This window comes from Lampetra planeri, chromosome 5 (assembly GCF_965212315.1).
Source record: "Lampetra planeri chromosome 5, kcLamPlan1.2.h2, whole genome shotgun sequence".
In the NCBI taxonomy this organism is placed as follows: Eukaryota; Metazoa; Chordata; class Hyperoartia; order Petromyzontiformes; family Petromyzontidae; genus Lampetra; species Lampetra planeri.
In genome coordinates this window covers 8,638,210-8,664,748 of record NC_136111.1, presented here as the reverse complement: position 1 = coordinate 8,664,748, position 26,539 = coordinate 8,638,210, and the positions used below count along the sequence as shown (strand labels likewise).

The 26,539-nt window shown below is 48.1% G+C and overlaps 2 protein-coding genes and 1 non-coding gene across 4 annotated transcripts; all 3 read left to right on the top strand.

Annotated features, from left to right (window-relative positions):
- Positions 1-869: 869 nt before the first annotated feature.
- On the top strand, positions 870-942 carry TRNAV-AAC (transfer RNA valine (anticodon AAC)). The gene has a single exon. It is a non-coding gene; the product is annotated as a tRNA-Val (tRNA).
- LOC144718794 (polyprenol dehydrogenase-like) lies at positions 881-11,097 on the top strand. 2 transcript variants are annotated; one of them, XM_078594341.1, is made up of 8 exons: positions 881-1,485; positions 2,947-3,054; positions 5,115-5,183; positions 6,114-6,215; positions 6,679-6,874; positions 7,623-7,821; positions 8,297-8,472; positions 10,931-11,097. In XM_078594341.1, exons 1-8 carry the CDS (start codon positions 1,368-1,370, stop codon positions 10,932-10,934), a joined length of 972 nt encoding a protein of 323 aa, XP_078450467.1. In that variant the 5' UTR covers positions 881-1,367; the 3' UTR covers positions 10,935-11,097. The 2 variants fall into 2 exon arrangements, with proteins under 2 accessions (XP_078450467.1, XP_078450466.1); XM_078594340.1 differs by having other exon boundaries at positions 882-1,485; positions 8,297-11,097.
- Positions 11,098-11,370: 273 nt separating this feature from the next.
- On the top strand, positions 11,371-26,295 carry LOC144718795 (calcium uptake protein 3, mitochondrial-like). The gene is made up of 12 exons (XM_078594342.1): positions 11,371-11,872; positions 14,059-14,188; positions 14,695-14,726; positions 14,971-15,049; positions 15,407-15,454; positions 17,930-18,012; positions 21,122-21,193; positions 22,108-22,202; positions 22,703-22,874; positions 23,403-23,511; positions 23,993-24,150; positions 25,166-26,295. The coding sequence occupies exons 1-12, from the start codon at positions 11,678-11,680 to the stop codon at positions 25,229-25,231; spliced, it is 1,239 nt and encodes a 412-aa protein (XP_078450468.1). The 5' UTR covers positions 11,371-11,677; the 3' UTR covers positions 25,232-26,295.
- Positions 26,296-26,539: the final 244 nt, after the last annotated feature.

The window sequence follows — 26,539 nt, the reverse complement described above, 5'->3', positions numbered from 1 at the left end:
AGACGTTGAATATTTTCAAGTGAATTTTATGCAAAATTTCTGCTTTCCAACGCCTCCTTTTTAATAAATGTTTTCTCCTACAACATCAGAGTGCAGCGCCACATTAAATACGCACTACAATGACAATAGTTTAAAGCGATTTGAAGCATGTTTTTTTTTGGGGGGGGGGGCAGAGCTTTGTGACGTCATATTTGAGGGGGGTCTGACTTTTTGTGACGCCGTGTGACGAGGAGGGGGGGAGTCAAAAATCGTCCAAAATCGTGTGACGTCATTTATGGACGGCCCCACAAATGATGAAACATGAACAGGACGGAACGCGCAGATCATGCACATTTAAACTGGCCCGCCCCTACTGGACGACTGTGGAAAAGAGCTTAATAGCTCGTCGGATTTACTCCAGGAAAATGTAAGATTCCGGTAAACCATAACTTGGTGTAATTGTATTGTTGGTAAACATCTCTAAATGTCTGGAAGTGTGTTATATGAATGTAATAATGTAATACTGTATATGTTGAAGAACATTCCCACAATTTAATTTGCCAGCAACATTTGATAGGTTTTTTTTATATATTCGTTTATTTAGGAGTACGTTTTGATTATCGCGAGGTTTGCTACTCACCAGTTAAAGTTAGGTAACTGTTAATTTGGCATTTAAAAAAAAAGACTTAATCAGTAAAGTTTCAAATATAATTCTCATCAGGCCTCATAAGTGTTCAAAGGGACAGTCTCCAAATCGTATCCAGTCTATCTCTCCGGCCTCTCTACGTGTCATCAATAAAGAAGGCCCATTCCCCGAAACGTCGTTTAATTAAAACATTGAGGATTGTGTAACATTCGTTAGGGTTATTGCGGGCGACGTTGGTACCTAAGTTTCCGTAGTGTAGTGGTTATCACGTTCGCCTAACACGCGAAAGGTCCCCGGTTCGAAACCGGGCGGAAACATAGCTTTTATTTTTTATATATTAACGTTCATGTAGCTACATTTTTTTTATTGTTATTGATCGTATAATGTTCATTTGCTTTTAAAACGTCGCGAAAATATCTAAAACGTTAATATAATCGAGCTAATCGAGCGCTTCCTGCTTTTGCTTATCGATGCTAGGATTTGGAAATTCCTTTCACCGCAGCTTGCGATGCACTTTATGAGAGCCCTTAACCAAGAAGACGCTTTCTATAACTCGACATTACAACAGGCAATTGTTACACGAGGGGCAGAGCAAAACTGAGAAATGTACACTCAGATTAATTGGGTAAAATTAATTACATTTTGAGATACGAATTCGGAACAACGAACGGCATTAGGGGGCGATATGACCATTTAAGTTCCGAACGCAAGTGCATCGTAAACAATATCATAAGCGGTAATCATGTGCAAATTTAACATAAGTCTGGCCTTTTACAGGCTTAAATGTTTGCTTCACGTTTACTACATCGGAATAAGAGTGATGCTGCTGCAGCTAGTCACGCCGGTCTTTGATCCCCGAGGTGAGAACGGGGATCCCCCTCCCGCGGCGCGAGCCCCGGCCGCCTACGGTCGCCCCAAACGGGCAGGGATTCTAGGCGAGGCCGTGGCTTCGTTCGGGCCTTCGGTCAATCGGCCGTGGTGAATCCACTGCTGGAGAGAGGCCCTCCCCAATCAGCCATTTACCAATCTAGCGATGTTAATACAATTGTTGTAGAGGATAATTGTTTTTTTTCCTAATACATGTTTTAATGCCACGGCTACAATGTCATTGCGGATGTATTATGATGAAAGATTAATTTTAAAATGTTTTTTTTGTTGTTGGTTCATTTTTAACTTTGACCTAACATTAGCCTGGTAGGCTTGTAATTACTTTGCTGTGTTGTGTGTTTCTGACCCCACGGGCATCTTGAAGAGGCCTTAATCCAGCAGTGGATTGACCACGGCTGAGCATGATAATCCGTGCACTGTGGGAATTTTTGTTGATTTTGTTAATTGCAAATTATATTTAACAGTCGTAGGTGATCTTGACTTAAAGATTTCGTGACTGCCACGTGGCTTTACCGAAAGACCCAAATAATAGTCATAGGTGACTTAAATTAAACACGATAATATAACTCACTTTTTTTTGTGCGAGTTACAATGCCTGCCAGGATCATTCATTGGTTTGGCACCATTCGCATAATAGTTTTCAGCAGCGCCATCAATAAACCATGATTATCATCATCTTGACAGAGAACCACTTTGTGAAAAGTAAACACCGGCCATCCTGTGGAAATACTAATCACAGGAATGTGGAATTTCCACCACGACTTTTAATACCACCCGATGCTCACCATAAAGAGAATACAGACTTCTTTTGTATTTAAAAGGTGTTGTCTGGTTAACGAAAGGACATGAGTGAATAATCTCAGATGTTCCTCGTGGAGGTGTTGCCATCTCAATGGCCGACTGATGTTGTCAGACGACCTGCATGGATTACCCCTAGTCCCATGGAGATAGAGTATGAACATTTAAATAGAAGAGATCTGTCGGATTGTTATATAAGGTACGCTTTTTTCAAACTACAGGGCTCCCTATTTACAGTAGAACGCGGATGTATATTGCGTCTAAATCAGGGGTCGGCAACCAATGTAAGAAGATTTTAAAAAATCGGTAAAAAAACTCAATTTTTCAAGAGCCGCAATGCATGTGAGTGAATACGAGACGGCGGTCCTTAATAAATAACGTCACGAAGCACTCCTCAAAGGGCCACATGTGGCTTCGGCGCCGCAGGTTGCCGACCCCGGGTCTAAATGCGGGGACATCTCAAGACTTTTTAGACAAAAAGTAGGCATATTTTATCGAATAATGGAGGCAGTCGGTCATAGAGGGGGGAAAAAAGAGAGGTCTTGAACCTGGACTATTACAAATGGGATTGCTCTGTCACACGGTTCAATAAAGGACTGACTTTGGTAACCCCCCATGCACCCTGCTGCTGTCAGCTTTGCCCCGCCAGACCGGGCGTGTTGCCGTGGTGACGGGAGGTGGACGAGGAATCGGTTTGGAGACAGGGAGGCGACTGGCTGAGTTGGGAGCCCACGTCATCCTTGGTACGACCGTGGGTTACACACAGACACAAACACGTGGGTCATCCTTGGTACGACCGTGGGTTACACACAGACACAAACACGTGGGTAATCCTTGGTACGACCGTGGGTTACACACAGACACAAACACGTGGGTCATCCTTGGTACGACCGTGGGTTACACACAGACACAAACAAGTGGGTCATCCTTGGTACGACCGTGGGTTACACACAGACACAAACACGTGGGTAATCCTTGGTACGACTGTGGGTTACACACAGACACAAACACGTGGGTCATCCTTGGTACGACCGTGGGTTACACACAGACACAAACACGTGGGTCATCCTTGGTACGACCATGGGTTACACACAGACACAAACACGTGGGTCATCCTTGGTATGACCGTGGGTTACACACAGCCACAAACACGTGGGTCATCCTTGGTACGACCGTGGGTTACACACAGCCACAAACACGTGGGTCATCCTTGGTACGACCGTGGGTTACACACAGACACAAACACGTGGGTCATCCTTGGTACGACCGTGGGTTACACACAGACACAAACACGTGGGTCATCCTTGGTACGACCGTGGGTTACACACAGACACAAACACGTGGGTAATCCTTGGTACGACTGTGGGTTACACACAGACACAAACACGTGGGTAATCCTTGGTACGACCGTGGGTTACACACAGACACAAACAAGTGGGTCATCCTTGGTACGAACGTGGGTTACACACAGACACAAACACGTGGGTCATCCTTGGTACGAACGTGGGTTACACACATACACAAACTCGTGGGTCATCCTTGGTACGACCGTGGGTTACACACAGACACAAACACGTGGGTCATCCTTGGTACGACCATGGGTTACACACAGACACAAACACGTGGGTCATCCTTGGTATGACCGTGGGTTACACACAGACACAAACACGTGGGTCATCCTTGGTACGACCGTGGGTTACACACAGCCACAAACACGTGGGTCATCCTTGGTACGACCGTGGGTTACACACAGACACAAACACGTGGGTCATCCTTGGTACGACCGTGGGTTACACACAGACACAAACACGTGGGTCATCCTTGGTACGACCGTGGGTTACATACAGACACAAACACGTGGGTAATCCTTGGTACGACTGTGGGTTACACACAGACACAAACACGTGGGTCATCCTTGGTACGACCGTGGGTTACACACAGACACAAACACGTGGGTCATCCTTGGTACGACCGTGGGTTACACACAGACACAAACACGTGGGTCATCCTTGGTACGACCGTGGGTTACACACAGACCGACAAGACGCATAGACATGCAGATGGACATAAACTTAGATGCACACACAGACACAAACATCCCCTGTATAGCCTATCAACAGTTCTTTGTGGGGAGTGCTGTTAGCAAGCACCTATTTTAGGCCAGCAACGACTCCCGAGAGAGTAGTGTCGCCAGCACCACGCACAGCCGCCTTTGTCTCCCCAGTGCTAATGAGTACATACCATACTAGGTGGTCACATAAGGCTGAGTCGACCAACGGCAAACGCAGAACCGATCCTAATATCACTTTCCACTGATGTTAGCCGTGGTCTGGATTTTAAATCAAAAATGCAGACGGACTTGTTCACGTATTTATAACAAAGATGAGTAGGCAGACACAGAGATTCACACAATGCAGACATACTGGCTGACATAAATACAGATACATATTTACAGATACAGAGTGATACATCCATCATCTGTGAATATTGGTCAAATGAGCAAGAAAAATTAAATAAAGTGTGGAAAAGCCCCAAGGGAAGTCCACAATTTGAAGCTGAGCTAGGAATTATCCAGCAGCAGTTTATACTGGATATGACCTCTACACTATTCAATTATGTAGTACTTTGACATACTATACACAAGACTGTTTATATATGTGTCCTTTTTTGTGGTGATCACTAAATTTTATGGCGTATTAATAATCTTATTTTCGTTCAGTTTGTCAAGGAGTTATTTACTTGTCCAATTCCTAATTGAGTTTTAATTGCTTTGTCCTTGCCTGTGTTTTTGTCTGTTCATCAGCGTCCAACAATGAGAAGGAAGGGAACGAGGCTGCTCAAGCACTGCGTTCAGACACGGGGAATGACGAGGGTGCGTAACATCCCACGCCACCCTATGGAAGCCACCTACACGACCGCAAAACCTCACGTTACCTGTGTGGTGGTACTCAGCTTCTCTCGGTGGCACTTAGCAGCCAGTGGCGGAATATCCACATTCCCACGACAGAAGCTAGTCTCTCTCTAAAACCAACACTGTTCTTGGGCAAATAGCCAAATTACCAACCACCAAATCACCTTAATTCATTACATCACACTAATTGACCCTCCATTCTATTTGGATCTCGAAAGACATGCAGGTGTGAGCCTTGTTAGTAATTAGATGAGTGACCACCTACACTGGGCTTGCCAGATGTTGTAGACAGGGGCTCCAAGGTAGCCAAACAATGACAGGGTTGAGTTTTACTCCTCGTATGCGTGAGCCTTCCCTGGGCACTTCGGCTTTCTACCATGGCGTTGCCAAACATTCGAATGCAGGACCCTCCTTCAAATACAATCTAGTGACTTGGATGAGGCTTTCCTTGGTAAATAATTTCCATTGCTACACTTTACAGATGAAGTGAATTTCTACTCGTATTTGTTTTTTATAATATCATTTGTACTTACTAAATTATTTGCGCACACACAAAACTGTTTGGGCAAGTGCTGTTGGTGTGTACCTATTAAGACTGGAGCAATGCACAAGGGGATGGTGTAGCCAGCATGACCCTTGACCGCCTTTGTCTCCCCAATGCTGATTTTCTATGCACCACATCAGATACTCTTTGAGAGCTTAGTAAATAGAGCAAGGCCCAGGATCGGTACTAATATCATATCCCACTGATGTTAGTCATGGCAGGGAATCAAACTCAGGTTATCTGTTTTTATAAAACAGAACAATCATGCATCATTATGTGATTGATAAACACATACACATGCACATGTGCACCACCTGATATAAAATGAATGCATTCCCTCCTGACAGTGGATTTCATGCACCTGGACCTGAGATCCCTCTCGTCCGTGCGAGACTTCGTGAACCGCTTCCGATCGCGAAAGCTGCCCCTGCACATCCTCGTGAACAACGGTGAGGCTGGGTCCACGCATTCGCAAAGTTCATGATCAATCGGACATCATTACCAATTCTGCTGATGCTACCACACTTATCCAGCACATGCTTCCTCCTTCCAGATTCAACAACATGCATAGTTATCACCCAACCTCCAAAATTAGGTGTTCTCATGGTGGTCTGACATCTGGTTTTATATCCTTTACCCAAGAAAGTCTCACTGAGTCTCAAGACCCTTTTCAGGAGTGTCTCGCATTGTGATGCTTGGCCTTTTTCTTTTGTAAGCCATATTTTACTTTGTGTGAGATGAAACTGAAGTACCCGGAGAAGTCCTACCACGTATAGGGGAATAACACGCACATTCCTTGTGATTTGGTCGAAGAGAAAAAGAGAAAAGTCCTCACCCCGGAATGGACACAGCCTTGTCCACCTGCTCGCCCACTTACCCCGTCCCTTTGTACCTGTGCGTGCGCGTGAGCAGCGGGTGTGATGCTGGTGCCACTGCGGCTGAGCGCCGACGCGCTAGAGGAGCACCTCGCTGTCAACTGTGTGGGGCCATTTTTGCTGACGGCGCTTCTAACTGGCGCCTCCGAGGGCCCGACCCCCTTGCGCGTCGTCTGCGTCTCGTCGGCCACGCATCGCGCTGGGCGACTCCTCTTCCACGACATTAACTGCAGGTCGGCTTGACAGCAGTAACTACCACTGCAACACAGTAATAATTTGTCCGTATGAAAAGTCACTTACAACAAGTTGGACTCGGAGATGTCTATCGGAGGGACGCACTTGAAAAATACAGCATAATATTTATACAAAGAGAAATTATATAAAGGTAGACTGGGATAGAAACGATGAAATTCAAAGGAGATCGACAGCAGGATGGAGTACTTTTGTAAAATGAAAATGTATAATGAAAGGAAACATGCTAATATATCTAAAGAGGAACGTTTTTAATCAGTGTATATTACCTTGTAAAACATGGATCAGTAATATGGACATTGACAAAGAAAATGGAAAGTGCGTAAAGAAAGTGCAGAGTTGCGTGCTTGGAATTAGACTTGAGAGGCAAAAAGAGGAACACGTGCCTTACAGAACCTACACAAATTATAGACACATTATTGATGGGATGATAGTCAGTGGTCGAGACTAACGACGAAGTCGAAGCCCAAGCAGGGAACACACCTGAGTGTACATCCAGTGCAGAGATGAAGAGATGAAATCAGCACTTGTGCAAGAAATAGATTAATTGTTGCATTACGAGATCGGCAGAGGTGTCGGTGGCTGGAGTAGGCCTTCATGGAGCATGGGATATCTCTGGCTGCTGGTGATGACGATACTCATGCAGAAGCACTTGTGTGCACGTGTGTTCGTTCATTGGTCTCTGTGCATGTATTTGTGCCGCTCTGTGCCTCCTCCATCCTCCCACAGCGAACGCTATTCCTCATACGCTGCCTATGCCCGTTCCAAGTTGGCGCTCACGCTATGGTCGCGCCAGCTGCATGAACAGGGGGGCGGCCATGTCACCAGTGTCGCCGTGGACCCTGGGGTCGTGGACTCCGAACTTTACCGCCACGCGGGTGCCTTTTTCAGGATGGGCCAGTGGCTCACGGGCCGATTCCTCTTCCGGGTAACGTCCCTTCACACTCCTAACCCATCCATTGTGTGCATTTATATTGCTGGCTGGGCATTAACACTTATGTGCTGTTTGGTTTTTCACACGTTCCAGCTAAGGTTGAAAGCATCTGTGCATTAGCTCAGTCTGTTTGTCTGACTGCCTTGAACGTGGGGGACACAGTAACACTTGTAAAAGTAATCCAATATCAACAAAACTTTAATATCAGTCTATTATATCATCTACTTGCATATACACATATTTTTCGATCTCCCATTCTGCATGTTGAAATGTGTTCTCTGTCTCCCTTTCCCCATATCAGCATCAGAATCAATCTTTATTTAGACTGGAGGAATCCAATGAGTTATGCAACTTTTTTTCACACATGTCCAGTAGGGGTGGGTTAGCAAGTTAAATATGCACATGTGTCCCTACGTCATCTGTCTTTTTATGTGTCTCGACTTGCCCCTTGTGTTCCTACACATCCCAGTCCACCCGCCAGGCGGCAGCCGGTGTCACGTATGCTGCCACTGCCCCCGAACTGAAAGGCCGCCCTTGGGCCTACCTGGAAAATGGCCACCAGATTGAGCCTGCACAGGCCGTGGAAGATGTGGCGCTGCGCACACGCCTTTGGGAAACTTGCTGCCTCCTCTCCGGCCACCGCTGGTGACACTTGGACCACAAGCGGAGATACAGCGACCTCGCGATGACGCGGAAATTACTTTATAAAAATAATGGATCTGTGATCACTTATTACCCAAAGCTCTACAAGCAAATTAAGTAAATGTTGTATGAGCCGCTAAACCCTCACACTAAGGAGTTCTGCTCCCACCCTGTCCTGATGGCGGGTGGCATTGTGCTCTGGAGATGAAGGGCCCCTCCCCCACCCTCCAGCTTGGCTCGCCATTTGTGAGGGTTTGGTTGAGGTCCATCCGGATTTCCTCTGAAAAACACTTGTAAAGCCGTCCACTCAAACAAGCTCTTTGAGCACGGCTACTCCTCAGATTGGTTTAACAAAAACGAAAAACCACCAACTCCTGGTGGGTGGCAGTGCTAATGGCGGAGTGGGCGTGGCTAATGTAGACATGGGCGGGACTGATAGTGGGTGGGAGGGAGGTGCCACCAGCTCATTACCATGTGTCGTGGTTAAACCTCACAGTAATGTGGTAAATATAGTAATGTGGTAGCTACCCCCCTCATGTTCATGCCGTTGGGCCAGTCGTAGGGTTAAGATCGCATGGGGGGGAAATCAACTGGTCTATAACTGCTTCTGAAAGTCAGAAACCGGTCACCGATTCCAGTGGAGTTTTACTCACGACTGCACCAATTTAATAAATGTGCCCCATTGTTTCAAATAGCCGCACCGGGAGGTGGAACGTAATCGGCAGCCTCTGGGTTGCAGGTCCGCTGTGGCATCGTCACAGCTGGGAGCCTTGTTGTTGAATTCTCTGATTATTGCTGCACGAGCCTGTGTGCGTATATCGGACCGTCCGGGACAGCTACAAGATAGCGGCTGTCAAGACTGATCCTATACCTGACACAACTCACTAGGGTTGTTCAACAAAAAACAGTAAACTGTATCAGTGCCCAGGAGTTTGAGGCTGCACGCTGCCCTTGAATTTACCTCAGGGGTCCTGCATCAGACCCGATCGGGATTCACGTGGTTTGGTGACGTTCAGGGTGATGCGAGCAAGTGGATGTTTTTTATTAATTGTCGTGTTTATGTTGTGGAAAATATGAATGGGTTTGTTACAGGGGTTGGTGGTTTTTCGTTTCCGAGGGGTGGCAGTGCCCTTAGAGCTCCTGAGGCTGGACGGCTTTACGAGTGTTTTTGGGGAGAGGTCCGGACAGACCCCAACCAGACCCTCATAGCACTGTAATAACATGGTATATTTGACATTACAAGTGAAGTATTATCATTACTTTATTGTTGTGCTTTGGTCATTGTTCAAAGTCAAAAGAGTATATGTTCAAACAAGGGCAAGGTAATGAGTATGAATTCTGATTGGGAGTCGATTGAGCCCCATCATTGTTCTTCCAGGATCAGTGAAATGAGTACCACTTTGAGGCAAGTAAAGAGTAATTATTCTGTGGATAATCTGACCCCTATTGTGGCATTCTGAGTTCTCATCACTTTCTCAGAGCCATTAAATGAGATCAGCACGACCCCTATTCCTGAATGAGCTTGGAGACACTTTGATTTAACTTGATTTAAATGCCAATTGTTCTTTCATCACAGTTATGGTTATGTCAGAAGCTGAAGACATCATTCCAAAATATTGCCTGCAAACAAAGCATCAAATCAGCAGTGCAGCCTCATGTGATGATATCAGACCTACTTGTGGATTCACTTTTGTCGGCCTTTTTCATTCAACACAAGACCATGCACTTTCTTTGTAAATTATGGTTTGCTATGTGTTGATCATACGATGTATTGATAAATATGTTGGTTATGGGGTTGTTTGATCATACCTCACCATGCAGGTTATAGAAGCGGGGAACCCAGGGCTTGTTGAAACATTCGCCAATTATGTTAGCCGTGTGTGCCGAGTAAATGACAAATATCCAGTAATGTGTTGAGATGTTTTTGTGCAGTCATTGGTAACCAGGCTGAAAACATCATCTCACCACTTAAGATCCGGGTATAATCACTGGTGCCAACTTGATATTTCTGAGTCATTATAAACCATCGAAGAGACAGCCAGATCCAGCGTTTAAAAGCGGGGACTCATTTGTGCCGATTCAGTGGCTCTGATATTGGTTTGAGTCAGGGGTGTCACGGGCCGGATACGACCCGTAACTTAACGTCACATGACCCGCGGCCAAACGAGGCCTACCTCTCAGAAACCACCTGGAAATTATATTCCTCACTGCAAGCATCTTAGGTGCACTAATTGGGTACTGGAGAGGAATATATTGGACCTTTGAAACTTTCCAATTTTATGCGCGTTCAGTCACCTGCTCAGTCAATACAGTCCTTCCATGGTCAAAGTTAAATGTCAACTAATGTGTGGCTCTTCATAGATATATATATAGAGTCCTATTTAGTCCACTATAAGAAAAAGATTTCCCACCTCTGGAATAATAAGTACTCTTGTCATTTTAACTGCCTTTATGTACCCAGGTGAGGGCCCTTTGAGGTACATCGTCTCTTCAGCAAGGGATACGTCGGGGACAATTCACTCGTCTTTTACTTCACCGGGATATCGACCACTCGCATCGAGTATCTGTGGCGAAAGTGGTCTGATTGAAATAAAACCTCATTCAGCAGCTACTTGAATTTGAAACGAACATTGCCTGATGTATTATATCTGAAATTGACGGTGCCTGTGTGTGCTTTTTTTTTTACCAGTATCGATGAGAATCGACCGGTCTAGCCTAACGTTTTAAATGCAAAGCCACGACTCGTGTTTGTTTTCTTGCAATTGTAAGGGTTTGAAGATTGTTTTTTATGCAACTGCGTAGGTTAAACGGCTTTTCATGTCTGCTTAAACGTATTATGATTAATGAAACGTTTGTACAATATCAAATCAATCTTATATTTTATAACTTTGAGTACATGTTTTGCTTACAAGTCTTGGTCTATACAATACTGCATCTATTCAAGTACCATACCTCTTGCATTACCTCTTGTCAAAACACATGATACAAAACATTGCTTAATACGAATATAAGTACTTTGGACCAAGCTCCGCAATTCGTAGTGCGGATAAGTATACATTGACAAAGACACGTTATATTTCCCAAAACGGATAAGCAACACCGCCAAAACACTATATTTCCTAGCTTGGATACGCATCACGCCGCTCACTAGCATCACAATCCTTAGTGCATGTAAGCATAGGTCCAGGCACTCCGCCAGTTAACAGCCATGGCGTCAGCGATACGCGCTGCCTTCGATGCCGCCGCCTTTGTCGCCAGGGTCCTGCGTCCGCATGGCCTCAAAGGTCCCCGCGTCCCCTCGAGGCCCCTGCCCCGGGTCCCGCGGACACCCCGCATCGCCTTCGCTGCTCTCGCGCTCGGGGTCGCGGCCACGGGGGTCAAAGAAGCGCGCGCGCACACGCAGGTGCGGTCTTCCCATCACCGGTCAAACGTTAGGGGCAGTCGCATTCGGGAAGCGATAACTTGAGAATGGATTCTCGTAGCGCCGCCGGACTGGACGCAAAACTCAGCTGAGCTCGTGGCCATAAAACGTCCAGTTTATCGCTTGTGTGACAAATGTACGGTTTTTGGTGTACGTGCAGTTGATGGATCGAGGGGGTTGTGGTCGCGTTTTGTGCGGCGGTGCGGCGCTTCCACGTCTCGTCTTTGCCGAGCAGCTTCAGTCAGTCATCATAGCCGCCGCCGTCGTCGTCGTCATCATCCTGATCATCTCTTGGTCCTTGACCGAGGTTTGCGAAACCCCGAGAAGGATTCGCGGCCGGTGTATTAATTAAGGGCACGGAACGCGTTCGCGGGCGAGAAGCCGAATTGTGTCAGTGTGCCACACATGAGTGGCCACGTCATTTGGGACGTCGCTGTGTGTGTCAACAGAGGCGCGTGGCCACCTCCCACACGAACGCATTTGCTCTGTGGCTTGCAAGTTTATTGCTGTAGCTTCGGTTCTGTAAAACAATATTCACAGTCTTCTTCTTCTTGCGTTTGGCGTATGGAGATGCAGAGCAACAACTGCAATTTCACGTTCGAGGTGGTTGAGCCAGAGAGCCGCCTGCTCAGGAGCAGCGGAGTGGGATCGCTGTGATGTCTCTCCTTCGTATTTGTGGATCTGGACATTGCATCCTTGTATGTTGTTATACGGGCAGTGTTTACACGGTAATAACCACGCGGTAATGACGATGAGCTTTTACCCACGAAACGTCAATCCACCGAGCCTCGAGTCGTTCATGAATGGCTCTGCACCCGAGACGTTCAGCCAAATTTCGCGTGGATTACGCAGCACACCAGGACAGACAGCTTCGCATTGACTGTTGTACCTGGTGTGGTGCTTGGTAAGCATTACTGGACAAACAAAGGCGGCTGATTGTGGGTCTGGAAACAACCCATTGTGCGCCGTGCTGGCCTTAATAGGTGCTCGTCAATAGTACTTGCTCCCACCGTCTGAAAGGCTATACGGGGATATTTGGTGTGTATGTTGACTTGTGGTGTGTTTTCAGTGTGGTGTATGGTGTATTGTCTTGTGTGTAGAGTACTGAGGTGTATGTGTGGTGGGAAGTGGTTTATGTGTGCGGTGTGTATTTGTGTCGTGTGAGGGGGGGTGTGGTGTGTATTATGTGGCGAATGTGTATCTGTCGGGGGCCCTCTGGTTAAATTGAGGACGCTCAGTCTGTTTGATGGATGAATGCGGCAGGCCTGTTGGCTGTATTGAGTCGTGCACGTGTGTGTGTGTGTGCTGGGTATTTTGGTTTCAATAGTGGGCAGCGGTAGTGTAGCTTTTAGCGCGCTGCTCTACGAACCCGGCGACCCGAGTTCAATTCACGCTCACGGCTAACATCAGTGACGATTATCTGAACCCGTCCTGGGCCTCCTCTAGGTCGACTCAACCTCAAATGAGTACCTGGTAGGCTGTGTAAACTCCGCCACTTGGTAGACAAAGGCGGTCGGGCGTGGTGTTGGCCACCAAACCCCTCGTGTGCCGTGCCGGCCCGCATACGTGCTCCCTAGCAGCACTTGCCCCAACAGTCTGCTACCGGCTATACGAGGGAGCTTTGTCTTGTGTGAAAAGTGAATCTGTCGGGGGGGCTGTCTGCTTAAACGACTGTCACTCGCTCTTTTGTTGATGGATGAACGAGGTGGCGTTGTTGCTGCACGCGTGTGAGAATGAGGCCGCGGGCGCTGTCCCTGGTGCTGAAAGCCTTGGCCCCGCGTGTTTCATTTATGGGGGTCGAATGGCTGGTCATGAGCGGCCTCTCAATGTGTTTGTGTCGATAATAATAAAATGTAATAATGTCAGCATGTGCCGCGCTGCACACAGTATTCACTCACTCTCGAAGGGATAGAACGACTCGGAGACATGTGGAGGAACCACAGACGAAGTGGGAAGGTAGCCAGGTGGTGAGTAGGCGTTAACAATTGTACACGTTTTGTGTTGTCCTCTATATTTGAAGGTGTTATCGGTCAATGAATGCTTAGTTGTCGGATGAAACCGGAGCACCCGAAACAAAACCCGGCCTTCATAGGTTCCCGCTAACACCACTTGCCCCAACAGTCTATTAACTACAGGGGGATCTTTGTCTCTGTGTTTGTTTCACTCAGCGGCACCATCCCCGTGCCCCCGGCCCCCGGGAACTGCGATTTTCTTCGTTCGCGTCGCTTCGCTTCCAGGGCCGACCCTACATGACCCCGAGTGACTTCGTCGATTCCGTCACTCGCAACTCTCCCCGCGGTGCGCACCTTCCATCGTTTTTCACCTCCCCCACCCCCCCCCCCCCCCAACTTGCTTCTCATTCATGCTGCCTCACACTCTGGACAGATCGGCACACAGCCTCGGTGTGTATCAACAATAACTTGTCGTGTTTGTGCGTTGCATCTTTTTAATTGTATCGGTGGCTAATGACATACGTCTGAAAACGTGTTCCTGAAGTTTGTGCAAAGAGTCCTATGTTGTGAAACTCGCATGACAAATAAACATGACGACGACGATGATGATGCTGATGTTGACGATGGCAGCACTGTCCTGTCTTGTTACATATAGCATATAGCCACCTCTCTGTAACCAAGAGCCTCTTGCACAAGACGCTAACCCATAACCCCGAATCCTGCCTCCTTAACACCACTCACCTCCAAGCGTGATTTGTAACGCTTAACCCGAACACCTCACCACTGTCTTAAACAGAAATGATGCCACCACTAACCCTTCATCTTTCATCTCCTTTTCCCCTCTCCCCTCAGACGACGCTCCCAAGAGGATTCTCACCAAAAAGGTGACGTCAGCACGTGCACAAAGGGTCGGAGAGGCAGACTTGAATCCCGGTGCTCGGATTAAGTCACTCACACCCGTAGGATTCGTTGGATAAAGTGTCAATGCCTGAGGCCCACATAGATCCAGGCGAAGGGGCTCTCGGGTATTCGTTCAGGGTCAGTGTTGATGACTGAAGCCTCGCATAGTCAGACGAAGGCGCTGTAAATGTTGACCCCCCCCCCCACACCCACTCTGGCTTTGCACAGGAAGTTGAATCCATTCTGGCGAAGACTCCAGCCCTGGATGAGAGGAGGTCACAGCTCTTCCATTCCATGGGTCAAAACGGTAAAGTGTGCACAGAACGTACATACGTACACACACAGATACAGACTCATAGATACAAAGTTATAAATGCACACGATACACATGTACACTCATATGCTCATACACACATTCATATATGCAAACAAAATTCACACACATACAAACACATCGGCTCTAGGTAGCACACAAGGTCTTAATTGTGCGATGGACACTGTTTGATATTCACATAGACAGCTGCTTGTCGCTCCTTATCGCCCACTGATCTTGTGTCTCTGTATTTCCCAATCACTGTTCACCCGTCCCTTCCCTGTCCCCTTATCTCCCTGTCCCCTCGTCTCCCTGCTCCCTTGTTTCCCTGCTCCCCTTGTCTCCCCACAGGGCTCATCTCGTACTCGGACTACCTGTTTCTGCTGTGCATCCTGACCAGTGAGACTCGCAGTCACCTCCTCATTAGCATCATCAGGCCCTCCTCGTTAGCTTCATCACGCTCATTAGCGCCATCGCCGTGATCCTTATCAACTTCATCAGTATCAGCGCCAGTGTGACCCATCATGTCCATTACTAGACTCGCAATGGCCGTTCTCATTGCGTTCAGTGAGCGTGCGCATTCGTACCTTTGTGTGTGTGTGCGCACATGTTCTTGAGTACCTGTATGTGTGTGTATTTATGTAAGGCGAGAATGCGCCATGGTGGAGAGATGTTAACTCCCTCATCTCGTATGCAGGTCGTGGTTTCGATCCCGACCTTGAGAAATGGATTTTCCCCCGGGTCCTCCGGTTTTTCCTTTCACATTTAGAAACATGCGTTTAGAGTATTTGGCTGCTTTAAATTTCCACATGATAAGCCACTTCATTGAGCTATCATTTTTGGCCAGGTCGCTTCTGAAAAAGAGCTATACAGCTCAGTGGGGTTTACCTGGAAACATGAAAATAGTTTTTAGCATGCGTGTACTGGTACATATGTAGTGGGTACAGATGGAGACAGAAACTTCTTCTTGGAGGCAACACGTTTATTTAACAATAGCCCCAACACAACAGAGTCACTTTCCCCTTCCACCAGGTAACCTAGGGAGGTTTATCCTCCGGGCCAGCTACTCTGAACACACGGGGTGGCTATAGCGGACCGGATCCCAGCTCGGGCCCGGGTCCCGTAGTTGGAGCTCCTCTCGCAGGCGACGACGTGGAGATCTTCATTCGGACGACAACCACCCGTGCCGCTCAGGGCTCCCACTTCTTTCCCCCGTCCCGGGGCTCGCTCCGCCCCTGGCCACGCCCACCTCGAAGCCTCGAGAAGGACCTGCCCCTGGACACGTGGTCCCCCCAGCCCCCTTTTTTCGGGGTCCCTGAGTCGGTACCTCCGGTCACCAGCCCTCCGGGTTCATCCGGAGTGCGATGGCCCCCTCTGAACCCCGTACCGTCCCTGGCACTGTCGCCCCCTATCCTCCAGGGGCTGGCACGACACACAGAGCGCAGTGCCACCCACCACTGCCCCGCAGTGTTGGCCGTGCCCCGCTAGGGCCAGCACTGCAGCCACGCGCGGCGATGTCTGCGATATGAACATTGCGCAACCGGCCTCTCCCAGGATGGCTTCACACAGTGGCGTGCAGTGACATCCGGCGATGCCACTACACATATGTACTTGTGTGTGCGTACTTGTATACGTGTCTAGGGGTGAAACGGTGGTGCAGTGGATAGCACGTTGCACTATGAAACCGGCGACGTGAGTTTGATTCCTAGCCACTGCTAACATTAGTGGTGAGTGATATCTGATCCGGTCCCAGAACCCCCCAACCTTCATCCAACACTGATGAGTGTGGTGAAGTATGGTTAAATGTCCCCTTCTTGCAAGTACTTGTATGTGTGTGTACCCGTATATGTGTTTACTTGTATATGTAATTATGAGGGTAGTTGTATGTGTGTGTACTTGTATGTGTGTACGTGGGCACTTATACATGCGTGCACTTGGTAAATGTTTATACTTGTATATCTGTGTACTTGTTCAATGTGTTTGTAGACAATAAAGCCCCGGCTAGTCGGACGGATGGGTGGGGATTCGTGTTCCGGCCAGCTGCTAAAACAATTAAAATTAATATAAAATATTACGAAACAAAAACATCTTCTTGGTTCTTTCGGTAAAGTCACGTAGAAGGGAAATAATAAAATTATAAAAATAAAAAATTAAAATAATTCTCACGACGTTTCGGCCGCAACACAAGCAGCCGTCCTCAGGTGAAGAAACAGAGCTGTCGGAGAGACAGCGTCCGACAGCTCTGAAACGTGAGAATTTTTATTTTATTATGGTTTTTTATTTTATTATTTCCCTTCTACGTGACTTTACCGAAAGAACCAAGAAGATGAATCCCTGCAGTCACGAAAGCTTTAAATTGAAAGAAACAAAAACAATTATCTCATCCCCGAAAGCTGAGCTGAATTAATTATAGAAATACAAAGTCTGCCTAGCCGTGGTTTTACTGTATGTGTGTACTTGTATATGTGTGTACCTGTTAATGCGTGTACGTACTTGTGTGCTTCCGTTGGTGCGTCCGTGTTTCGTGTCTGTGTCCATTTGCTCGTTGTCTCTGCAACGTCTCTATGTCTCTACGTGCGAGTGTATATCTGTGTGTCTGTCCCCATTTCCTCCCACGTGTCATCCACATGTTCCGCACATCCCCACGTGTCTCGTGTCTGTCTCCCACATGTCTCTGTGTCTACTTGTATATTGGTGTCCCCACGTGTCCTTGTGTCCCCAGGTCTGTGTGTGTCCCCATATGTCCCCACAAGCTCTCTGTGCGTCCGTGCGTCTCTGTGTCTACACATGTCTGTGTGTCCCCATGTGTCGCCGTGTCCCCATGTGTCCCCACGTGTCTCGGTGTCTCCATGTGCCTCGATGTCTCCATGCTAGAGCCCCTGGCCGGGTTTCAGATCGCTTTCAACATGCTGGACGCGGATGGAAACCAGCACATCGACAAGACCGAGTTCCTCATGGTAGCCCGACCTGTGACCCTTTTACTTCTCATTCCTGACCTCTACTTCCTTGACCTTTCTCCCCTCGACGCCCCTCACCCAATATCGGTCACCAAGGCACTGAACAGCAGCAGTTAAAGTTAAAAGTGAACGAAAAGTTAAAACGAATCTGAGTCAGACGCGTATCGATTCAGCGATCAATGTTAATTCTTGCTCTCGTGACACACGCATCAAATCGTGGATGTGAGGATCGGTTATTTTCCGTTTATGTAATTCCTTGTGCAAATATTTCCTTGGTTGTACCAACTGAGGACAGTGGAAAATTAGAAAGTAGAAGGAGTTAAATTGGCACGAATGAGACAACACAAATCAGGCATTACGCACAAGGCAAAACTCAATGTGATTATGACTCCGATTCATGGCAATTGAATATTGAAGGATATTTTAATAGTTAAACACCTAGACTGGGTCAAGCAGCAGAGGTGGTAGCTATGAGTTGGGGTCGGGTCCGTGGTAGGGTTATAGTTAAGAGTCTGGTTAACTCTTTAGGTAGGGGCTAGGGTCTGATTGGCTCGTGTAGTTAGTGGTGTGTCGATTGCACCCATTCCATCATCGGCAATTTGATTGTCATGATGCAGGATGGCGATTCGATTCAATAATCCATTGCACTTAGGACTGCGGTAAATGTTAGCGCGTCGAGTGGCTGTTGGGGGTGGTGTGAACCCATTACATAAAACATACAAAAATTGTAAAACAGATTTTTACATACACGACAAGATGCGTAATTCGTGAGCTTAATCATCGATATCGATCTCTGAATCCATGCACCGTTAACCTCCCAGTGGCTCGTGTTAGGGTCTGGTCAGTGAGTGTGGTTAGGGTTCGGGATGGTACCGTGGCGCCTAACGGTGAATTTTCCCAGTGATGCCACGCGTCTCCTTTTCACTTTTCCTGTTTACATTTGGGCAGTTCCACAACGCAGCATTGGGAATGTCTAAATTACCATAATAATAAAACACGTGGGGCATCGTTGTGAAGGTAATCATCTCGAGGTTTTTATACAGTATTTACATATGCTTGTGTACCGACCGAGTCAGCGGTTTGGGACAAACACGTAACTAAATCATTGGCATACATCCGACACCGCGGCATTTCAAATTATTTCCATCTGAATTACTGTCCTCGTTTGGTTCACAGATTCTGCCCAAGTAAAGAGCCACTGTATGGTTATACGAATGAAATTTACATCTCTAATCGTGGAACTGTCCAGCTCTGTAATGAAGATGGGCAGTGCTTCATCTCCCGTTGATGGCACTTCCTCGTTGGGAATTCCACATTCTCACGCCAGGACGAGTCAATCTAAACGACGGCCACTGTTGATTTGCTCATTGTGCTAGCCCGGGACGAACGATGGGTCAGACCGCGGGTCATTTACTTGCCACTTGTAATGAATTGCAGTCAAAATGTAATTGTCCTTTCAGCTGGCCATACTGATATAATTGCAATTATAATTGACCCAAGGTCTGCGATGGGCTGATTCTCGACCCTCGACCAGTATTTTAAATCATGTCTTTTCGTTCGTTAGTCGAGAACGCAGACCACAGCAAAACTATTCGCAGAGATCTGCCCGTAAAACGACTGCCGTTCACTTTCTTAGCGGTCTACTGCCGCATTGGGTAATTCATGGAGTTCCTACCTGTAGCCATAGGTTTATTGCATGTCAAGCATTTTTTTTAATGTGTACTTTATCCAGATTTTATCTTGATTGAGCTATCTGTGCCACGTCATGAGATGAAGGAATCATTTGGAACTCTCACAGAGCAGGGCAACCCTTCCTGTAAGAGAACAGCCACCTGGATAATGGTTATTTTATGAACAGATCTCTATGAACGTTTTAGCATACCTGTCAACCCATATGATATGCACGTTTTATTGTACAGGGAAATTAAGTTTTCACATCCGTACGGCGTACAGACGTTTCAATATGGCCAAAAAAAGTGTGTCTCTTTGTTTGTGTTTCTCCCTTGTGATGGGACTTCGTAAAATGAACGTTGAAATGTATAAGGGCACGGGGTCACCAATTAGGTCTGAATTGGCCTGTAATAAGGTAGGGCACTGATAACGGGTTGACAGGTATGCTTTAGGCAGTCATTTGCAGATTGCAAATTTCACCTTCTCACAAGAGCCTTGTTGACCTGACCTGCGACATTCCGTTCATGACCTTTGAGCTCACTCATACTCACTGACAACACCTGTGCCCTCCTGCATTCAACGAGTGAACACCACCACCAGCAAGGGTCACGGTCACTTAACCTGAACTCAGCCTGCAGCCTCCAACCTGCGACCTCTCACGTAACTGAACGGGGTCATGCGTGCGTGCGTGTATGCATGTGTCTGTGTGTCTGCGTGTGACTGTATGACATCTCGATGTCTTCATGCATGTGTCTGTGCATGCATGTCTGCATCTGTATGTGCATTTGTACGCATCTGCGTGTGTGTTTGTGTCTATATAAGGATGTGTTTTATTTGCATATTGGCAATGTCTGTGTGTCGATATGTGTGTGTCCTACTGCGTGTGACTGCTTGTGTCTGTATGAGCATGTGTCTGTGTGCATGCGTTTGCGTGTCTTTCGGCAATTGTTTACGGGTCTGCAAAAAGTATCTGTCCGCATGCATGTGTAAGCACCTTTATGCCATTTTGCATGCGTCTCTGCATGTGTATGTGTGGGTGATGTTTGTGTGTGGATCTCAAAGCATTGTGTGTGTCTCTGAATGTGCGTGCGTGTGGGGAACGGTAGCGTAACGGTTAGCGCGTTGCGCTCCGAACCTAACAACCCGAGTTCGATCCCTGCTCATGGCCAACACCAGTGACGATTATTTCAACCGGTCCTGGGCCTCCCCTGGGTCGACTCAGCCTCGAATGAGTACAGTATCTGGTGCGGTGTGTAAATATCGCCACGAGGGAGACAAAGGCGGCCGGGCGTGGTGCTGGCCACCCACCCCGTCGCGTGCCGTGCTGGGCTTCATAGGTGCTCGCGAACAGCACTTGCCCCAACAGTCTGCTAAGGCTATACGGGGGGATCTTTGTCTCGCGCCTGTTGACACAGACTGTGTGTGCGTTTGAATGCAGATGCAGGAGATCTTTAATGGTCGCAACGAGCGGAGGGCGGAGGCCGGCGCGGAGGAGTGTGCCACGATGCCGGTAAAGGTTTGACCGCCCAGCCAGCGGGCACGTGCCCCGTCAGTCCTCCGTGGCTGCACGCAGACGCTGTGGTTGGGTGACACTTGCAAGCATTGTTTTTCGTTTTGCTGCAAATCACGTTTGTCCACGATTTTTCCCGATTGTGCTGTCGGTGTCGTGTCGTGTGACTATAAAAAAAAAATCTAATTGGGAACTCTTTGAGAGCAGAGCAGCCTATTTTGTTGGAGAACAACCCAAGAAAATGGATATCACACAGAAAGCTCTCAGATCCTTTACAAATGCCCACAGTAGGGGGCAACACTTTCCCGACGGCATGATGTGTAATACTGATTTAAATTCTCAGCGTTGAAGAATCAAAACTTGACGTAATTTTTGCGCAGTTATTGGTGTCCATGCTGAAAGCATCAACTGAAAGTCTTTGAGAACCTGGTTTAATTACAGGTGGCTTGAAACCTAGATTTGAAACCGGGTCTCAGTGGTGCCAGCTCAACATTTGGCCCCAGTTTGGGTAAAGCTTCAGGCTCCGTCTTGGGTGTTCAGGGTGCAGCATGCAGGGGAATTAATCAGCAGCGTTTTTCTTCAGCTGACAGATGCATGCAGCCTCCCAGGAGAACCCGGCTGGTTCCGAGCCCAGCACTGGTGCATCACGATCACCACACATAGCCCCCTGTATTCCCATGATCAAATATCCCATTATACTTGGCACCTGAAACTCGAAAACCCGAGATTGGAATTTGCAGCTTCCCCAAACTGGAGCCACGAGCCGCCGCTGGCAAAAGTCGACGTTTGCTGTCTCAACTGGGACTAGGGTGACTTGGTGGTGGCTACTTCGCGAGGTCCTGCTGGTGGCAGGGGACACCCGTGAAGCGAACTCACCGTCATTGTGCCTCTCTCTTTGTCGGTGCCGGTGGCAGGCGGCGAGTGTAAAGAGGCGCGGGGACACCACCCTGCTGGTCCACCTGTTCGGCAGGAACGGAGACAAAGAGCTGGACTACCAGGACTTCTACAGGTGGGGATGGTGGTGGAAGTAATGGGCGAAAAGTTGGTCATAGCGTTGGTGGTCTGGGGGGAGGTCTTATAGTTACTGATGCTGGTGGTTAATTGTTGGCGATGGACGGGCTTGGTAAGAGGTGGTTGTATCATGTATTTTGCATTTTTATATTTACAACTTGTTCTTCATTAGTGCCATCGTCGTCATGCCATGGGATGGACAGAATCAAATTTCGTTCAGAACTTGCTGCGAGCAGTGCACCGCCCTATGCCATAGCTGATGTCTCAGGACCACTTCTGAAGTCCCGTCATTTGGCATCTTTATCCACTCTCAGGGCACACTTTCCCGATTACAATACACGCGCACGTTGCCAATAACCGATTCGCATGCCCGTAGTTCAAAAGCGTGTATTGCGAGAATCGGAGCGAGTCGACGCATCGATGCATCTGCGATCAAACCATCGTCGTTTTGCCGATGCTGCGACGTTGAACGGCTACGACGACGCTCTCCTCCCGCAGGTTCACGACGGCGCTGCAGGAGGAGGTGGTGTGGCGCGAGTTCCAGGCGTGCGCGCACGGGCGCCACGTCATCTCGGAGGGCGCGTTCGCGCGCGTCCTCCTGCGCTACACGGACGTGCGTGACGCCGCAGCCATCACCGAGAATCTCGCTGCGCGCGTGCCCGCCGGACAGGTAACTGCCCGCCGGGCCTCTCACTCGACCCCGAAGCACTCGGCCCCCGAACTCTCACCTGCAACTCCCTCTCCACACCAACCCTTTGTTCCTGAAATCTCACATTCCTGATGCTTCACGCTTAACCTCCCACCCCAATCCCCCGTCCCTGACCTCCTGATCTCAGCGCCCTGCACCCACACTCCGCAACCGCAATTTAAGATTTAACCCGGAGCTGTCCATTTAGCCCGCTAGTTGATGCTGCCGATGTCTATATGTATGATTGTTTGTCCGTGTGTATGTATTATGTGCATGTGTCTTTGTGTGTCTGTCTAAGTCGACTCATCCTCAAATGAGTACCTGGTGCGGTGTGTAATCATTGCCACCAGGGAGACAAAGGGTGGCTAAGTGTGGCACTGGCCACCCACCCCCTCGTGCGCCGTGCCAGTCTTCATAGGTGTTCGCCAACAGCACTTTTTCCCCAACAGTCTGTTAAGGCTACAAGGTGGATTTTTGTGTTTGTGGGTCTCTCTGCCCTTGTGTCCCCAGGGCATCTCGTTTGAGGAGTTCCACTCGTTCTTCCAATTCCTAAACAACCTGGAGGACTTCTCTATTGCTGTGCAGATGTACACGCGAGCAGGCTTGGCCATCGGACAGGGTAACGCGGGGGGGGGGACACACACGGGACACACGGAGAGACGGAGGGAAGGGGATGCATGTGAACAAACGTGCAAGTCTGGAAGGGTCATTTGTAGGCAGACTCACCAGGAAACATGGGCACACTAGTGCCAGCTGTCCTATTGGGCCAGAAAATGCGGTAGTCACACACGGCGACATTTGAGAATACATGCACACACACACACGCAGGCACCCACGAAACCAGACCGTTGTGAGTTACACCGCAGCACCACAACATGAGCACACAACACTGAATCATCCCACATAGCTACATCGCTTCACAGTGAAACCACTGGGGAAAAAATATACACAATACAGGCCATGCATGGCTACACCTCCCCACAGCGAACCTACGAGCGACACACCTTTAGCACACTTTACACCGCACTGGTTTATGACACCGCACACCACGCTGTACACAACCTCCACCGCACCGAGCCCCTGTGCGTGGCCTTGTGCAGACGAGTTCCGCCGCGCCGTGCGCGTGGCCACGGGGCTGCACCTGTCGCCGCACCTCGTCTGCACCGTCTTCCACCTCTTCGACGAGGACGGCGATGGCCGCTTGAGCCACACGGAGTTCCTGGGCGTCATGAGGGACCGTCTGCGTCGTGGCGCTCGGGTAAGCTCGCCGTGCAGATCACACTCACACTCTCCCTCGGGCAGAGGTCGCAAACGGGTTTTGATTCCTTACCCGTACCCGGCCGCACCAGGGTCACAAACGGGTACCCGTACCCGGCCGTACCTGTACCCTACCCGTACCCGGCCGGGTACGGGTAGGGTACGAGTATCGGGTACCTGATTGCGACCTCTGGGATGAAGCCATGTTGCAGGCGCGGGTGGGTTGATTCTAGGAACTTGAATTGTGAGAAGAGACAAGACGTTGGGAAATGAGTGACAAACAGTTACTCACCAGTGACTCACGGCCTACCCGTACCCATACCCGGCCGCACCAGGGTCGCAAACGGGTAACCGTACCCGGTCGGGTACGGGTAGCCGGGTATCGGGTAGGGTACGGGTATCGGGTACCCGGTTGCGACCTCTGCCCTCGGGTGACCCAAGCGAGTTCTTTTTTCCCAAACATACTTTCGGCATCGTGACATGAGATTAAGAATTCCATTTGGAACTCTAAAAGTGAGCAGTCCATTCTGCCGTGGTAGAAAATGGCTCCAGAAAGGTGATATCACAGAACTACTTCTGAGAACCCTTAAAGTAACTTTTTTTTCTTCACACACTTGGGGGTGCTGCACTCTCCCACGTGCCTGTCACAGACCAATGTTCATCGTATAGCAGTCAAATTGAGAATGCTTCATCCTCACAGCTGGGATTTTACACGCTGGGGATTTTTGTGCAGTCATTGGTGACCAAATGTATTTGTTTAACTACGTGAGAATGCACGAGACCAGTGTCGTCCCATTTGCAAGAGTAACCCCGGGTCAACGAAAATAAACAAAAGCAATCAAATAAAACGATGTATAATGATGAAGCAAATAATATCACGCTAAACTTAAAATCTGATTTTTAACCCAGGAGGGGCAACAGTTCTGCTCCATGCCATGACCCCTGAGTGAGCAGGGGGGCCCCCCTTCCAGTCAGACTTCTGGAGTTGGACTTCTCTGTCTCTCTGCCGTTGATAGGACCACAGGACGAGCCCAAAGAAGGACGACTACCGCACATGCGTGCGTCGCGAGTTGAGCCGCTGAGATGGAATGGGCCGTCCACATCCCCCAGAAGAGGACGAGACCCACATGACCAGCAGTGGAGGATTACTCTATATTACCAACTCCATATATCATTCGCTGTCAATGTTATGTTGGCATCTTGTCATAAGCTGAATAAATGTACAATTTACACTTTACAAAAGAGCGCATCACGCGGTGTTGGAGAACGGGCCCACAAAAAGCAGCTATCACAGAAGACTTCGTGGATCCCTTCAAGTGATCTATTTTTTATTCATACATCAGGACGCGCCAGAGGAATGTTCGTCGCATGGCATTCAAATATATATTTCTCAGTTGGAAATTAGGCAAAGTCAAGTGAGAACCACTTAATGACTAATGCCCCAGTCACACTTTCAAATTAGACTACCCTGTTCTTTTTTTAATTTTCATCTGGTTGAATACAATAAACTTGAAACTTTGATAGTAATTTGGTGACCAGGCTACGACCATCAAAATCGCTACTTGAGAACCCGGTTTAATGAAGAGGCTGCTACCTGGATTCAAACCCAGGATCCCAGTGGGGCTGGCTCTGTACTCCGACCTCTCAGCCACCCAGCTACATTTTAAAGTGTCGAGTAAAAAAAAAACACATGATTAACTTTCATCGAGATTTGTTAAAATACTGTAGCTCACTTTCATACGAAGAGACTTCCATTCACTTACCTGTAGATATTTTAGCTAAATCAACCCACATTCACTTTCACGGATGTCTGATAAAGCAACTTGCATTCACTATGGACATCTATTCAGACTTCCATTCAATTCGTTTTCTTTGTTCAAGTGACCTCTGTTAATTTCCAGAGGTTTTTTAAAACGAGTTCCATTCAATTTTAGCGACGTGAAATTGGATTCACTTTTTATAGTAACATTAACCTGTAGTGAGCGCATGGAAAATGTGATTTAAAGGATATGCTTCAATACATGCGAGGGCCGTGACATTCTGACAGGAAGTGAAGACAGGATTGTGATACCACGCCAGTTTTGCTGGACTTTGTTTTCGTATGCTCGTGGTTCCTTGCTACTCAATAAAGTTATTTGGAAACCGATTTTGTTGTCGTGTTAATTTCTCCCATAAAGTAACAGGTTTTACCACCGGCTCAAAGTACAAGCATGGTAATTCAATTCCATGGTAATTCACCAAGCTCGTTATCGCTCCAGGGTTCACAAAATGAGCAATAGTCTATGGGAAGTAAATACAATTGTTAACACGGAGGAATGGCCCTACGATTCTGGCCTAGTTAAGGGCTATTGATGTTAGTGTATGTTGCTGATCATACCAGAAGATTGAAA

Excerpts from the sequence above, each read along its gene's own strand:
- LOC144718794 (XM_078594341.1), top strand. The coding sequence starts at position 1,368 with ATGTGCAAATTTAACATAAGTCTGGCCTTTTACAGGCTTAAATGTTTG. Across the intron at positions 1,486-2,946 it reads GCCGGTCTTTGATCCCCGAG|CTTTGCCCCGCCAGACCGGG; the intron begins GTGAGAACGGGG and ends TGCTGCTGTCAG. Across the intron at positions 6,875-7,622 it reads TTCCACGACATTAACTGCAG|CGAACGCTATTCCTCATACG; the intron begins GTCGGCTTGACA and ends ATCCTCCCACAG.
- LOC144718795 (XM_078594342.1), top strand. The coding sequence starts at position 11,678 with ATGGCGTCAGCGATACGCGCTGCCTTCGATGCCGCCGCCTTTGTCGCC. Across the intron at positions 14,189-14,694 it reads CACTCGCAACTCTCCCCGCG|ACGACGCTCCCAAGAGGATT; the intron begins GTGCGCACCTTC and ends CTCTCCCCTCAG. Across the intron at positions 15,050-15,406 it reads CCATTCCATGGGTCAAAACG|GGCTCATCTCGTACTCGGAC; the intron begins GTAAAGTGTGCA and ends GTCTCCCCACAG.